The sequence below is a fragment of the Lepisma saccharinum genome, chromosome 2 (genome assembly GCF_977018435.1).
Source record: "Lepisma saccharinum chromosome 2, izLepSacc3.1, whole genome shotgun sequence".
In the NCBI taxonomy this organism is placed as follows: domain Eukaryota; kingdom Metazoa; phylum Arthropoda; class Insecta; order Zygentoma; family Lepismatidae; genus Lepisma; species Lepisma saccharinum.
Window position 1 is genome coordinate 133,851,585 of NC_139230.1, and position 17,247 is coordinate 133,868,831.

Below are 17,247 nucleotides of genomic sequence, written 5' to 3' on the forward strand. Positions count from 1 at the left end.
ACCGTTAAAAGTCAATGGTGTTCGTGAGCTTCCTTGCAATCCGAAATCTCCGAGCTCGAGTTTTTTGTTCCTTCGTGACTAGATGAAGACAGAGCTGTGAATATAGTGGTGAGCAGATGTAAACAAAGTGCATGTTAATTTTGTACTGTGCGCAAGAGTGTTATTCTTGGTTACTTGCCGTTTCTTGTTTGTGTTATTGCAGTGTGTGTGTGTGTTGTGTCAGTGAGACGATTGGAATGCCAGTCGCAAGGTTCACGTTAGAATAAAGATTTTTTTACGTATGACATGTGAAAACAGACTTGTGTCGAGACATGTGTAGGCAATTTGTACAGAAATTCCCAGGCATTTCACCTCCACATAGAAATATGGTTAGACATCTTGTCCTTAAATTACGAGAAACTGGATTGTTAAATTTTAAAACACCTAAGCAAAAACGACGTATTCTAACCAAAGCAAAACTCGATGAAATTGGTGCAGCATTAGAACGTTCTCCAAACAAACCTCTATGCCGTGTTTCACAGGAGATGGGCGTGTCAAAATCATCAGCACATACAGCCACTATGCTACTAAAATTAAAACCGTACTCCTATAACACAGGTTAGTGCTTGTTTTGCAATATTTATATAAATGTCTGCATATGTCCATAAAAATAAGCGGGCATTACAGGCTGCAAAGGTCGGCATCTCCATCAGCGCCACCCGCCACACTTCTCCCGATCTCTCGGCTGAAGATCGAAATGAACGCACGGTATAAGGAGACTGATAAATTACAAATTGCATTTCTTAATCATTCACTCTTATCTCATTTAGTCATAACTTTAAAAATAATCAAGAATTTTATTTTAAACTTACTGCATATGACAAAATTCCGTAATTCTTCCCTAGCTTGTGAATTGTAATAATTTTCCAAATTCACTATTTTACAGTTTGAATTCAAATCATAGAGAATAGAGAAATTACGTCAATTTCATAGAAGATAATATTGGTACTTAACAAAACCATACGTGGATCTGTGCGAGTTTATTATTTCTATTTGCAAAAACATCGATTTAGTTTAGTTTGTAATTATCAGGGGAAAATGTAAATTTTGTCCTGGAAAACCTGGAAAAGTCAGGGAATTTCATTTCTGCTTGTTTGTAGCCACCCTGATATCATCCCCCAATAGCTAAACACTTACAACAAGCTACTCAACAAATGATGCCATTTCTTCTGCTGTTGCTGGCACTCAGAAAGGGGTTAATTTCTGGAGGGTGGTTTTCTTGGTCTTTGTAACGAGAATAGTTTCCAGTTTTGCATATCCTTGACCCAGGCGGTGCTTCTGGGGAGGCAATAAAGTTTACTCTTGACACAAAGGAAAAAAGTGCAAAATAAAAATTGAAATGGACAGTTGATTTATAATTTCATGTTAAGCTCACATATGCACTAACATCTCAAATAAGCATTTATATGCACTATAAGACTTCACCAAAGTATTTTCAATGAAGTGAAATAAATTAATCCATTGAAAGCATGTGAATTCCATAGAGTTTCCATGAAAAATTTTTGAGCCTACTATGCAACATCAGGGACAAGGATTTAGTTAATTGTTAATTACTTTCAGAAAAATGTATTTGTATTTTTTTCTTTTTATCCTGTTTCAACAGGGAAAGCAGCAGTATATTAGTAAGTCAATTAGTAAATTCATTCAAGAGGTAGATTAATAGTTAATAGATAAATATGATGTGCATATAAATGCTGATGTAATGAAAATAATTTTTAACCCTCTTGTGCAGGCTGTTACAAGATCTGCTTTGGCCAGTTGCATTTTACTCTTACTGAGGCCTAGGTATCTGAAAGCATTGCTGAATAAACCAACTAATGATAAAACTTCAACTCAACTACTGGAAGGGAGTGAGGATCAATTTGAAGTTACGCCACAACTTCTTGAAGCCCAACATAAGTAAGTGAACATGGTTATGCTACATGGCTTTGTATTATTGTTTATATATGAAACAGAACTACTACATACAATATATGTAAATAAAGTAATGAAACTGGCAACACTGCACACCATCTGACAATACTGCATGCTCTCCTGTCAGAAGAAGGTTACTTAAACATCTCATTGACTGTTGGTACAAGTTGGGAGTTCTGAACAGCAGCAGGTTATTGTAAGTGCAGCTTTTCGTGAAGCAGTTGTTTGTTGTGTGTCATGGAAATGGAAGAGAGCAATTTAGAGCAATGCTGTGCGACAAAGTTTTGTGTGAAGCTTGGGGAAAATGCCATGCAAACATTTGAAAAATGAATGAGGCCTGGGGGGGGAGCATATTTTGTTGAGGGCACAATACATTTTCGGAGGGCCATGAATCCATTAAAGATGAACCCCATGCTGGAAGGCATTTGGCTTCAAAAACCGATGATGATTTGCATGATAGGTGATGAGTTGAATTTGAACCATACCATGATCCCATCAGATTTTAACACAGGATTTTGGCATAAGTAAAGTGTACACAAAGATGGTTTCCAAAAACCTCTCCTTTGAACAGGACAACCAGAGGATGTGTGTTGTGATCTGGAATGCATTCAAGGTGATGGGAAATTCTTGAACAACGTGATTACAGGGGATGAATCATGGATCCTTGAATATAATCCCGAAACAAAACATCAAAGTCAGGAATGGCACACATTCTCCTTACCACATGAAGGAAAGCAAGAATGATCAAATCCATGTTCTACTTTTTTGACAGTCAGGGTATTGTCTATAAGGGATTTGTATCTGATGGACAAATTCTTAATCCGTTTTTTTCCTGTGACATTCTTAAAAGACTACAAAAAATAATTGTTCACATGCACCCAGACATTGCCCACACTTGAATGCTTCATCGCGACAGTGACCTTGTTACACAGCAATCTCTGTGAATGAATGTTTGGCTACAAGTACATTCTTGTGGTTCCCCAGCTCCCTCCCCCCCACTCCATTCTCCTGATCTGAGCCATGCGACTTTTACCTGTTCCCCAAATTGAAGATCACCTCGAACGATTCCATTTTGGGATGGTGGACAATATTGAGAAAGCTGTGATCAACTGGAGGTGATTACAGTTACCAACTTTCAGTGCTGCTACAAAGATTGGGAAAAATGTCTCCAGTGGTATGTGGCTCCCAAGGGAACTATTTTGAAGGAGATAAGTTAATTTGTACTTGATCATATAGACATAGGTATGTTAAAACAGTCTCTTTACTTTATTTGCAGACTTCATACATGCACAATGAAATCAGCAGTGGCGTAGCATCCTAGTACCCCATATGCCCAGTGTTCCCTGATTTAAAATTTTAAAATTGCTGTAAAGTAAAACTTGACTAATTTTGAGTATTATGGCATTATGAAAGATATTTTTGGCGATCCGCCTACAACGGTCCACTAACAGCTCTCGTTGCAGCATTTCCTCTGTCTTGCTTGCCGGATGCCGGCTGGTTTGGTGTACAGGACTCTTCCTGCCTGGATCACCCTGGAGAGAAAGCTTGGATCTCTACAGCACGAGCAAAATGCTCTCTCTCCTACACCAGGGTATGGAGCACCTGATTGGTTCTAGGGCCCAGTGATCTTTCCTGCCTTCCGACGCAGATGACAGAATTAGAATTCCTACCCGTTTTTTTGCGCTTGTGCCTCTGCTCGTGCTGTGTGATGCTACAATATGCAATATTGACTGACACAACTTTACCAAACTCAAATATAGCATTTCTTAATGACCATTGTATTGTGTAATTTATTGCACGAACAGTGAAGTGCATTAAAAACTAAAAGAACAAAACAGTTTTTGTCAAACAAGTTGGTAAAGTCTTTTTTTTTAAAAAAAAAAAAAAAAAAATTCGTTTGTATCTAACTGCTTAATATTGTCCCAATGGAAATGTTTAGCATTTGTTTCAAAACTCTCTACATCTTATGGTCTCTGGACAAATTATTTAAAAATGTTTATCAGCATTCTCAAGATGCAATAAACAGTGGTCTGAATTACTAAATCGGCACTGTTACATCAGAGTCACCCACCTCCATGTCAGACTGTTTTGCACAGCACGCTAAGACACCAGAGGTTCCTGGTTCAAATCCTGGCCTGGGAATGTTTGTTCTTTGTGAGTGTTTCTTCATCAACTTCATCAATATCATCACTCATATTCATATTCGTGATTATTCGAAAGTGGTAAAAAGTGAGGTAAAATAAACCAAATCAATCAGTAGTTGTATCATCCACAACAATGATGTCTACTGTTGTTTCTAGAGGCACTTGTGATTCATGTAGGTTTTTTAAATGACTTGCGTCATGCCGAAAGGTTTCCTTGGTTATAAAGTACAGTTTTGCTACACATGTGTTATGTGTGGAGGAAAATACTCTGAATGGTGTACGGTGTTTATGACTTCAGAAATCTAATTAAAAATTGTATAAAACACCAGTGCTCCTCCAAGCATTTGTTGCGCACTGAGGCATTTCATTCTCTAGATAAAACAAGCATGGATCATGTTCTATCAGAACCCAGCTGACTTCATGCAATAAACACAATGAGATTGTGATTTTAAATAGACAATATATATGTCTGCTAATTCCTTAAACTCTTAATCAGAAAAAAGGCCTACCCTTCCTTTGGACTTGGTGTTCCCGCCTGAAATGTTCATGCTACGCCACTGGAAATCAGTTATATATTTTTCAAGAATGCATTCTTTTCAGTAATACATTTTTTGTGAACATTCCATAAAGTTTCCATAAACATTTCTTGAATGTACTATGCAATATTAAGGACAATTTAGAACTTAAAACTGATGTGTCTGGAAATGTGGAAAAACCAGAGGATGAAAGATGTACCATACCATATATCAGAAACCTCTCCGGAATTACAAACTGTATTCTTTGAAAACAATATAGGAACCATTGACAACCCCAAGGACAATTTAGGACCTAAAACAACTGGAGTTTAAAAAAATATAAGATTTCATGAGCTGAAGACTACAAACTAAACCAGGGATCACCAAACTGTTGATCGCAACCTAAGCTCGTAATACACTGGGGAGAGTGCAGCAATATTAAGGCAAACCTTGACAAATGTTGTGTCTTCATGCTCATTGCTCCTCCATCCACATTCTGAGTTCTGAAAGATTCTCTCTCTGTAGTCTTGCTGTGATTGCACAGTAATGGTGAAGTGTAAGTAAAAAAATCAGATGATCTGTCATTTTCATTCAGATTGGGAGGAGTGGGTGTCTGTGGAAAGAAAGGAAACATTGAAAGGCACTACGAAACAGTTCATTCACAAATTGAAAAGTTTTTCACTACACAGTGCTGTGAGATAGCTATGTGGACAACAGTCATTGTTTTCAAAAACAAAGCAGCAAATGCGGCTTCCTACTGTGTCTCGGGATTATCACCCAAAAGAAACAACCATGCAATGATAGAAGACTTTATTCAAGCTGCTGATACATTATTTGTTAATTTTAAAAATAAGAATGAAATAATTACTGCCATAAAATCTATTCAGCTTTCTGCCAGCACAGTAATCAGATGTGTCATTGTTATGGGTGATGATGTTTCATAACTGAAAATTTATTTGAATAGCTGCTGATATTTTTCACTTGAGCTTGATGAATCCACATACGCAGTCAATGTTACTGAATTGGCTTGTTTCGTGAAGATGGTTGTTAGTGATTTCAAATCGAAAGAAGAATTGATAAAGATTTAAAAGAGCATATTACAGGACAAAGATTTATTTCCTCAGAAAATATTCTTGTGTGGAAAATGGTGGGTTTCAAACAGATAGTGCTCCATGGTTGGTGATGCTAAAGGACTCGTTACATTGTGCCACGAAGATAAAATCTTTTCCCAAATTATTCACCAACAAGCACTGTGTGGAAAGTTTTTCAGTATCGATGACACTATGAAATCTGTGGTGAAAAATGTGAACAAAGTGTGAGCACACAGCAGTGTCAGATTTCAGGATAATTACCTCCTGGTACCCTTCATCACATTGCCTTTTATGAACATTGATAATGAGGAATTTTTAACTTGTGTGTCATGCAACATTCTAAAGAAAATGACACAGCTCAGAAAATGATGCTCATAGCTTTTTTATGTGATTTGTCATTGAAATCTCTCAAGTCCATGTGCAAATTTAGCCTTTTGTGTCCAATGGGAATCCAAGTGTACTACTACAACAGTTAGCGCCGGGAAACAGCAGACAACATGGATGGAGACATACAGTGAACAACAGAGAACTATGAACAATAGAAGCACACCAAGCAACAGTACAACAAATTCCAATGAGGATGGTGGCAGTGGCCACTGAAATTAATAGAACAAAGAAAAAAAAACAGTTTTGCAGATAAAGTGAGTACTAGTTTCCCCATATTTATCTACTACCGCATCTCTCTTCTCCCAATTATGAATGAAACTATCCTGTTTTGGTTCAAGTTGCACTACAAATGAAGTCATTGTTCAATTCTACTTACATGTATGAGGCTTATTTTTCCAACATGAAGTTGATTAGATACAGGTTCAGAGAGAGACTAACGAGTAGACATCTCGATAACTGCATTTGAATGGCTGTGACAACATATTCACCCAACCTAATAAAGGTTGTGGATGAAAGTAAGCGTCTTCCTTCATGTTAACATGTTAAGAAGCTAGGTGATAATGATTAGGTAGTAAGCCTCCTGATTTTATTGTTTTGTGAGAAAAGTATTTACATGTCTTAAAATATACTTAAGAAATGTTATCCTCTGTATATTGCAGGGAAGTTAAAAATAATATTTTCATTGTAAATCTTGAAATTTTATAAATCAAAAAATAGTCATAATGATTCAAACCAAACATGGTAGCTCATCAGGTATTTCAAATGTGGAAGTAGCGGAATGACTCATGGAATTAGGGGACCTCTGAACTAAACTACAGGGGCTATCTATGGGAAGGAAAAGATGGGGAGGGGGGTTGGAACAAAGGAAGACAAGAGAAAGAAAAGAAAGAGAAAAGTGTCTTTGCACAGATGTCATAACTTCTGGTTCGTAGGCCCATGACATGTAGCTAAATGGAGTTAACATTGTAACATATGGGAAAGAAATGTAAAGGTATGGGGTGGTAGCATGCAAAATGTGATCAAGGCTAAATAATCTTTCACAGATATTCCTTATTAATTTCTTTGTGATCTAGCATGCTGAAATTACGGTAATCACTATGGGTGTTTGGAATCTCGAAAAGCTGGTACTGGTACTGGAAAGAAAATGTCATCCCAATCCAGACTTCAGCAAATGATTTTGCATTTCGGAAGCCCGAACAGTTGAGAAATTTGTAATGATGCTGTTATAAAATAGTTATTCTCAAAGTTTTCTGTGCTATAAGTGTCTGAAATTTCTTGAAATTAGCAGTTTTTATTCCAGAAATGCAAAGACAATTACTTGATTCACTTCAGGGGGGATAGTGTGTAGGATTCAAAATTCTTAATGTGTCAGGAAATGCTTATTATTTCCTGCAACAAAAATTTCATGATTTAGTTGAAAAATTGTATTTTTTAGGTCCCAAATGTCAGAGTTTTAAAAATGTCCCATCCAGATCCTGTCTTTAAACACAATTGCTGTAAGTGCCTATCTTGTGTAGACACCAGTACTTTCAATTACTTACTAACTTACTCCGATCCACTTCTACCTAAAGGTTTTGCAGAGAGCTCTCCATCATTTATGATCTATTGCTAGCTTCCTTTCTTGATCCCATTGTATGCCTCTTCTGATCAGGGTCTGCTCAATTTTCTTGTTCCATGTTTACCATGGTCTTCCTTGGGGGTCTCTTCTTTCCCATTCCTCTTGCTTTCCATATTTCCTTTGGTATTGTTCCATCTTCATTCTGTTCATCTCAGTTGCGTGTCTATGATATTTTGTTCCACTGGTTTGGAGTTCATCCTGATTGTTTGATTCCTAATTTTATCTTTTCCTTTTTTTTTTCAACTACTATTCTTAAGTATTTAACTTCCACTATCTGTATTTGCTGTATCTGCCTACTTGTTAGCACCCATGATTCATTCCCATAAAGCATAGTTGGTAAATATGTTGACTTATATGTTGCCATTTTTGTTTTCTTTATTTACCAGAAACCCTTCATTGATAGCATAATATAGTTTATTCGTGTTTTGTATTGTTTTATTTAATTCTCCATCTATCCTTCCACCACTGTTGATGGTAATTTCAAGGTATTTGAAACTCTCAACTTGTTCCAGTTCTTTGTTTCCAAAATCTATTATGCATGTTTTCTCTTCTTTGGCTATTCTCATAATTTTCCTCTTGTCTTTTATTTTTTCATTGATTAATTTAATAGGCTATAATGTTCAAGTTTCTTGCAGGTTTGTTTGTGAGTTAGCAAAGACAACTACACTATGTTGCCATTTGTCACCGGACACCCCTCAAAAAGTGCTTGGGATCGTCTGTACACGTCATACAACCTATAAAAGGCATTGCTGGTTGAGAATACACTCATACCAGCTACAGCAGTCAATATGGACAGACGACGCGAACTGAGTGAGGCAGAACGAGGGATGCTCATTGGAGCCCACAGGTTTGGGCATTCAACCCTTGAGATTTCCAACAAATTTCAGATACCGGTCGACAGTGATTGATGTTATCGTGAAGTGGAAGCGAGAGGGGGTCATCACATGCCGACCCAGACCCAGTAAACCAAAAATATTAACAGATCGTGACCATCGATGCTTGAAACGTGTGGTGAAGTCAAACCGGAAGGTGTCATTACAGATGGTGGCACATCAGTTTTGATCAGCTTCCAGTAGTGCTGCGGGAGATCATCGCACTTGTCTTTCATGGTCGCGCAGCAGTTCATAAGCTGCATATCGCAGCCCGCAATGCGACCTGTCGGTTACAGTGGTGCAAGGAACACCGCCATTGGACTCTCGAACAATGGAAATCCGTCTTATGGAGTGATGAATCGCGCTACCAGATGTGGCGGTCTGATGGACGTGTGTGGGTGTGGCGTATGCCCGGTGAACACTGTTTACAGGACTGTATCGTACCCACAGTGAAATTCGGCGGAGGTGGCATCATGGTGTGGTCCTGCTTTTCGTGGTATGGTCTTGGTCCTCTTGTTTTAGTTCGGGGAAACATGAATGTGATGCGTATCAAAAATTTCTGGACAATTCTGCGCTACTGACATTGTGGGAACAATTCTGTATTAGCCCATACCTGTTTCAGCACGACAATGCTCCATGTCATCCTCCAGGCATTATCAACATGTGGTTCGAGGACATGGGTGTGCCAAAACTTGATTGGCCGAAGTCTGGATATCAACCCCATTGAACACCTTTGGGACGAGTTGGAGTGCCGCTTGAGAGCCAGGCCATGCTGCCCAAAAAAACACCACTGAGCCATTTTTTTTTGTTTTTTTTTTTGCCGCTTTGCAGGAGGAATGGGGCAAGATTCCCATCGACACGTATCGCAAATTGGTGGAAAGTCTTCCTCGATGGGTTGAGGACGTCATTGAGGTGAAAGGTGGCCCTACACGATACTGATGTGGTGCTGCGACTGGATTAACTTACTGGTATGGGGTGTCCGGTGACGAATGGCAACATAGTGTATATCATCTGCATACAGCAGCTCTGAAATATTTACTGCTTTCATTCTCCAATATCCATCGTACTTGGAACTTCATCATCTTTAAGCACGTCATCCATTAAAATTGAAACAAGTAAGGTTATAGTATATCACCTTGTCTTACTCCAGCAGTAATTTCAAACTTCTCTGATTGATTTTTGCTTGTATTTACATAACGTATGCATTCCTTGTAAAAAATTGTATAGCTTTTATTAGTCCTGTTTTTTTTCTTAATACTTTCTATAACAATTGCTGAGGGACTCCTAGCAAAGATTTCTCCAGGTCAATGAAACATAGGTATACCTCTATCATATTCGATGACTTTTTTTTGATGATCTGACCTGCACACTTCTTCCTGGCCTAAATCCAGTTTGTGCTTCTTCCATTTTATCTTCTATTTCTTCTCTCAGTCTTGTTTCTATAATTCTAGAATATATCTCATTGTGGACACTCAACAGAGAAATTCCTCTGATTTTTACATTCTCTGTTCTCTCCATTCTTAAAAATAGGGGGATTGTAATTGAGACTTCCCAGTTTCTCACTATTCTCTTCTCTTTCCAACCACAAGTATGCACTCGAATAACACACCTACGGTAACATTTAGACCATACCGGAAGTTGTTGTGCTAAAGTTGCATAATCGATTGTGCTGTTTGATGTGCTTTTGTTTACTTGTGGATAGCCCCTATACTCCAGGGCCAGCCAGGTGTTTTTTTTCATTGGCTGCACATGGTCAGCATGTCAAGTCCTTTTTTTTCTTCTTCTTACATTCAAGTACCTTCCCAATTGTCCTCATGATGCTGGGTGAACACCAAAATTCTCAGGGCTCCCTCTAGGAATCGAACCTGAAATTGTTTGCTCCAAAGATGAAAGTGCTAACCATTTTGGCTATGTGGGAGCTCTGAAGACTACAAAGTTCTAGTATGATGTGTAGGGCCGAACCGATACTGATGCATCAGTATTGTTGAATTTTTTCCAGTGATACCATTGTTTTTGAGTTGCTAGAGCCATGGCCAAAATGTCCAACAGCAACATTCGTTCTTTTCAAAAGTTGGTTCACCCTTCGTTTTGACAGGTTGGAAGGCCAGCACAAGAAGTGCAGCATGTTGTTTTTCTGATAAATTCTTGACAAACCACCACCCTCCTGAGAAGCAATGATTGACAAAGCTCAAAGGCATGGACAACGTGAAAGCTACGACCAAACTTCTTGAAGGCATGTAACTACCTGGTAACGACTGTGTGGAAATAAATAATTCATTTCCAATTCCTGCTCAGAAACTCATGGGGTAAGAAAGATGGACATTTTCAAAACCAACATTACTATCATGCTGGGCTGTTTCCAGTCTAGATGATTGCGGAGTTCTTGGGAAAGACAGGGGAAGGCCACTGTGGAATTTGTTTGGTTTTATCTACATCTAGGGGAGAGGGAGAGTTGTGGATTCAACAATTTCTTCTTGTTCTTTTCCCTTCTGCGTAGGTCTTTAATGTGACTGTTGGTATCGGCTGATACCGCAGTGACTTGTTTTTATTGCAAATGACAGAGAATGATGGACAGCATAACATAAACAGGGTCAGCCAGATGAGCGTTATTTTAATAACTCTATTTGCACATATTTTTACATTGCTTTTCTTCATCTCTAGGTTAACCCAAATGACAAGAATGAATAGTGTTTACATGAAATTGAAGAAGAGAAACAATCCGTTGATTTTTTGGTGTAACTGTGACACTTTCAAAAATCTTGCAACATTTTAAAAACCTCTTTCTTTACATTCTCTGGGTCTAGAGAGAAGTTCATATAAAAAAATTACCAAATGTTGCAAGACATTTTAAAGTGTTATATAATGCTACATGAGAATTATTTGGGTATTATTTAATCTCATTAAAGGAATGTAATGTGGTGAGTTGAGTTAGTACGACTCTGTAACTAGCCTTTGTTATTTGAACTGGAACTATATAAGTATCTGTATTGAAATCTGTGAGAGTATCTGTATCAGTTCAAAGTGGTGTTGGCTCAACCATAATGATGCGATATTTCACATATGCATTCTAGTCTGTCTGCTGTTTTTTATCTAGTAAAAGGACCTGTATTAAAGTTGGTTATTCTTGGCTGGTGTTCAAGAGCTATCTTGCCACATTAACAATTTCTAGGCTTAGAAATATTTCAAGGTGGTCAGATTACTTTTGGAGAAGTGTAACTAATAATGCACCCTACATTCATGTTGCATATATTTCTTGATTTATTGTATTGTCAGATTACATTGTTACTGGCATATACTTTGATTGGGTATGATGCTCAATTTACAGAAATAATAGTGCATCAAATTATTATACTTACAGGCTCTTGGATATTGCATGTCTATGTGTGAATATCTTCAGAATATCAAACCCAAATGTTACAACACTATTGACAGACACTATGGAAGTTAACTGGGATGGTCAACTTGAGCTTGTTTTTGCAACTCCTAGAATTCTTAGAGAGAATGAACCAACCCAACTGACATTTGGCACATTATTTGCTGCAGCCAATATGGCAACTCAGGCTCTTGGCAAGGTAAGTTTTCCATATATTTATGTTTTTATGAAGCTCATATTATATATTTATTTTATATTCTACTTGTTTTGTTTTAAGGAAAATGCAAGGGAAGGCCAGAAAGTTCTTACTCTCACCATGATGGGCTAATGCTCTGAAATTTTACATAATTGTAGGCTGGTATCTCAATACCAATCATTAGAGGCACATACCCTATTTACTCATGTATAATGCGCACTTTTTCCCAAAATTTATGCCCCACGAAATAATTTGAACAGCCAACATGAAACTGTACATGGCCATTCCATGATTGTGTGTCACTTGGATTGATTTTTCATGTTTACAGAACCCTATCATCTTATATATCATTGTAAAACTTAAATTCTGCAGTTTCTGAATATGGCAACAGTATTCCATTCAACATGGTGACACTAAAGTGCAATGCAGTTGAAATAAGCTCATCACAAAATGAAGGAACATTCTAATTTTTATGGTAAATCGGATGCTAGAAAAGAAAAGGAAAAAGAAAATAATAATTAAAATGTATTACTGACCAAATAATATGATATATATGGAGTGTGTAAATGCCTTAATGGAAGAAATCTTGTGCTGCTAACTGCTAGTTTGAAGGTCCTGAATGTGCTTCATATAAATGTTATGTTAATCACGGAAAAGTATATATTTTGAAGTTTTTTTAGAAAAATTAAAGAAGGAATGAACAAAAACATGTATAAAAGTTTAAAGGCCGTTTCCCACAATTTTTTGCTTTGTAATGCAATGTTCTGTGACACCAAGAAAGGCAGTGCCATTCTGGCGGAATTCGAGCATGCACCTCCCATCACATGGGATGCATATCACCAGTATTTATTGGGCGAGAAATAATAGAAAATAACTTCCTGAGCACTGCAAATTCATAAGGTAATTTTGATCTCACTTTCTACTATTACAGAATAAATAAGGTGGTTAAAGAGTGAAAGCTTTGGGATGCTAAACACAGTGGAGGGAGAGGGGGGAGGTGGCGTAGGTTGGTGACATATTGTTTACACAAGAGGATTTTCTCCTCTTGGTCCACATAGCAACAGGTGACTCATTCAATGGGTATGATGTCATTCACTCTTGATCAGCATAGCAACAGCTTTACGACTTACAAATAAGAAAGCCATTTCTTGAACCTGGATTGCACTGTGCATTATATACGAGACATAATTATTTTTGTCACTTTTTCCCATCAAAAGCCAGGGTGTGCAATATACACGCATGTGCATTATACACGCATGTGCATTATACATGAGTAAATATGGTATTTTTGGTAAATGAAAAAGCAAAATTTCGGTACTAAGACAGAGTCAATATCGGGTTCAAAAGCAGTAAGTAGAGCCCGACCCTGTGGCTGAGTGGTTAGCACTTCGTGCTGCGACGCCAAGGGTCCCGGGTTCGAATCCCGGTCGGGCTTGGTTGTTTGTGAATGTCCATTCATCAATTTCATCATTTCATCACTCATCCCCATCTTCGCAAATTAGCCAAGAGGCACAAAACGCGAAGTAAAATAAACTAAATCAAATCAAATCAAAGCAGTAAGTAGAATAAAATTTTGGTGTTATTGGTGAAAAATCTGATTAAATGTGGTATATAAAATGACATTTTGGTTTTAAAATTGAGAATATAATCCTAAATTTGATATAAAAACTGCACTTATTACACAAAATATACTTACCCCTTCTAATAGCACATTTTTGTAGTTACCCGAGTATTAATTTCATTCATGTACAAATGGATCCATTTGCAACAGAATTAAACACTTTTCTGTGAAAAGCATAACTCTCAGGATAATTCAAACTTCAGTAAATTAACTCAAAATTTCATGTTTAAGAGTCTATTTCACATTTTGCAGTTCATGTCTCATCATTTCATAACGAAACATGGTAGGAAAATGCAACTCACACATTTCAGAAACATGAGAAATGAATATTACAGCATGGTATTTCAAATTTCTTGTTTTAGTCAAAAATGAAATATGCATGCCTCTAACAATCATGCTAATTTATATCATTGGAGATCCTTTTGAATTAAAGTTATGAGCCACGAGAGTATGAGACAGCAGCATGTTTCACAATATTGAGTATCGAGCTGTGAAGAGGTTCCTGCATGTGCAAGGAAATCTGCACAAATTAGAGGCGTAATGCTGTGTATGGTTAGCAATGTCCATCATATGACTGTCAAACAATTGAAGACAGAATTCAAATTTGGTGCCCAAGTATCCAGGATATCCCAAGAGATGAACACCCATCCAGAGCCACTGAACCAAGCATAGTAGCACAACTGGGGCAACTCATGCTTTAAGATCATAGTGCAATGGTTGATTTCTTGGCAAGGGAGGCGAGCTAGTAGGGGGTCAGTGTTCAACATATTTAATGACATCTTGCATAAAAGTAAGGTTGCTGCAAGATGAGTTCCTTCTTTGGTTGTTGATATCATTTCAAAAACAGCACTGTATGGAATGTGCGCAAAGCATTTTGGACCTATGGGAAAAAGATCGGTAAAACTTTCTAAACAGATTAGTGAACTCGGATGAAACTTGATTATGTCTATTTGATTGAGAAATGAAAGAAATGAGGAAAACATGTCTCATCACCCATCCCCTAAAAGATTAAGGTGCAACAGTCATCCTTCAAGGTCATGATGTCTGTGTTGTGGGACCACAGTGGCATGATATTGACTGGATACTTTCAAAAAGGATAACAGGAGCATACTGCAGAGACTTGCTGCAAAAGTTATGGGATGCTATCAAGGAAAAAAAAAAGTTTTGATACCAAAAGGTATAGTGCTGCTGGCTGACAATGTACCTGCACACAGTGCTTCAAACAGAGTCACTTTTTTCTGCCATTGTGGCTATGAACCTTTAGGCCATCAACTGTATTCACCCTACCTGGCAATTCCCAATTTCGACCTCCAAAATTTAAAAACCACTAAATGTTGAGACAATGGTGAGGTCATTACTGAAGTGGAGAACTGTTTTTCCACCAATTCTGCCTACTTGTAAGAAGCTGGTATTGAAGAACTGTTCCATAGCTGTGAGAAGTGTGTGGCCATAGGAGTTGGGTATATGGAGATTGAAGAGTCTACGGATGAAATTTCAGCTCCCTAGTACATCTGGAACATAATGAGGGTAAGAAATTGTTTGGCCTCCCCTCATATACAGGGTGTCGCAAAACTCTTTCAACAACGCTTGGGTGCTGGTAGATATCATAAAAACAAGTAACTTTTCCCTATAAAGTTTACCTCGAAAGCGCTTAGTTTCTGCGCTCTAAGCGCTTAAAATCTATCCTGTACGTATGCAACCCAACACAGCAAACGCTTGCTCTGACATAACTACCAGGGGCATGTGGCAGGGTTGCCACTAGCGTTCCTCGTTAAGAGAGACGACTTGAAAACAACAACCTGGGAGTCTTGCCTGAGCAAAATCCAAAACATTAATGATACTTGCGATGTTGTAAGAAGCATTGACAGTATTTATAAACTGACCAAGACAAATAATGGGCAGACTGAAATTCAAGATTACGTACTCATTCTAATAATTGATCGATTGATTTGGTTTATTTTAATTTGCTTTTCTGCCACCTTTGGCTAATCGCGAAGATGAGGATGATAGCTATGATGAAATAACAAATGGCACCATTGTCTAGGCTGGGATTTAAACTCGAGACACCTGGTGCCTTGGCGATCTTTGCTAACAACATCACTACGGAGTGTTTCGTGTATCATGCAATATCAACAATTGCAAGGGACACGTAAGATACGGGAAATCCACTTACGAACAAATGTAAATAATGCGCAAATGTGCAATACGAGTGCCCTTTACAGTTCATCGCTTGACATAAGTATGCATTTCTTGGCTTTGGTTCTTAATAAGCACTCGTTTTAATATGTGAATTTTGTTCATGTCAAACTACGTTTTTCATTAAATTGAAAGTCGGCGTCAGTGGTGGAGTGGTTAGAACATCGCGCTACGATGCCAGGAGTCTTAGATTCGAATCCCAGCTTGGGTATGAATGTTTGTGAGTGTCCATTCATCAATTTCATCATATCATCACTCATCCCCATCTTCGCAAATTAGCCAAAAGTGGCACAAAAAGTGAAGTAAAATAAAGCAAATCAATCAATCAATGAATCATTAAATTAAAAGAGCCTTGCAATTATTTCCTTATGATTGATTGATTGGGTGTTTTAAGTCCATTTTATGCACAGTAAGGCTAATTGGGACTGGAGCTACAGTTTAAAGTGGGATCTGAACCACTATGTGCCTCCACAGGGTATCGAACCGGGGACTCCTTGATTACAAGTCGACGACACTACCACTGTGCCATCGGGGATGCCTGATGAGACTAACACGATTAGCAATAACGGTAGCACAGATAGGAATATTTTTCAAATGAATTGTAATAACATTACAGTCTGCGAGTTCGAAATGAGGCAGCAAACACATCATGTTTACATTTGTTCGTTCGTGGATTTCCCGTATCTTACGTGTCCCTTGCAATTGTTGATATTGCATGATACACGAAACACTCCGTAGTGATGTTGTTAGCAAAGATCGCCAAGGCACCAGGTGTCTCGAGTTTAAATCCCAGCCTAGACAATGGTGTCATTTGTTATTTCATCATAGCTATCATCCTCATCTTTGCGATTAGCCAAAGGTGGCAGAAAAGCAAATTAAAATAAACCAAATCAATTGATCAATTATGGAGATATTTTAGAATGAGTACGTAATCTTGAATTTCAGTCTGCCCATTTTTTGTCTTGGTCAGTTTATAAATACTGTCAATGCTTCTTACAACATCGCAAGTACAAGGGTCGTTCAAGGTTGACCGGGATTTTCGTACGTAAAAAATCGATGAATAGCCGGATCATGATGAAACGTGCGGGTGACGTAATGTATTCCTTCGCGAGTAACTAGCACCCGGCATGACGTATTTCGCGCATGTGCAGCAGTTGCAGCGAACATGGCGGCAAGCAGTGTGTCTGTGGCTGTGGAGCAGTGGTGTGTAATCAAATTTCTCGTGAAGGAGAAAGAGAAACCAGCTGAGATTTTCAGACGATTGCAAGCACAGTATGGTGA

The 17,247-nt window shown here is 38.0% G+C and overlaps 1 protein-coding gene across 2 annotated transcripts in view; it reads left to right on the forward strand.

The window, feature by feature from the left end:
- Positions 1-17,247, forward strand: part of LOC145984131 (nucleoporin Nup188-like) — a 236,228-nt gene that overhangs the window by 186,189 nt on the left and 32,792 nt on the right. For both annotated transcript variants that reach the window (XM_083117569.1, XM_083117567.1), the window contains exons 23-24: positions 1,772-1,938; positions 11,939-12,152. In XM_083117569.1, the coding sequence (XP_082973695.1) occupies positions 1,772-1,938; positions 11,939-12,152 (381 nt within the window). The remainder of the gene's footprint in view (positions 1-1,771; positions 1,939-11,938; positions 12,153-17,247) is intronic.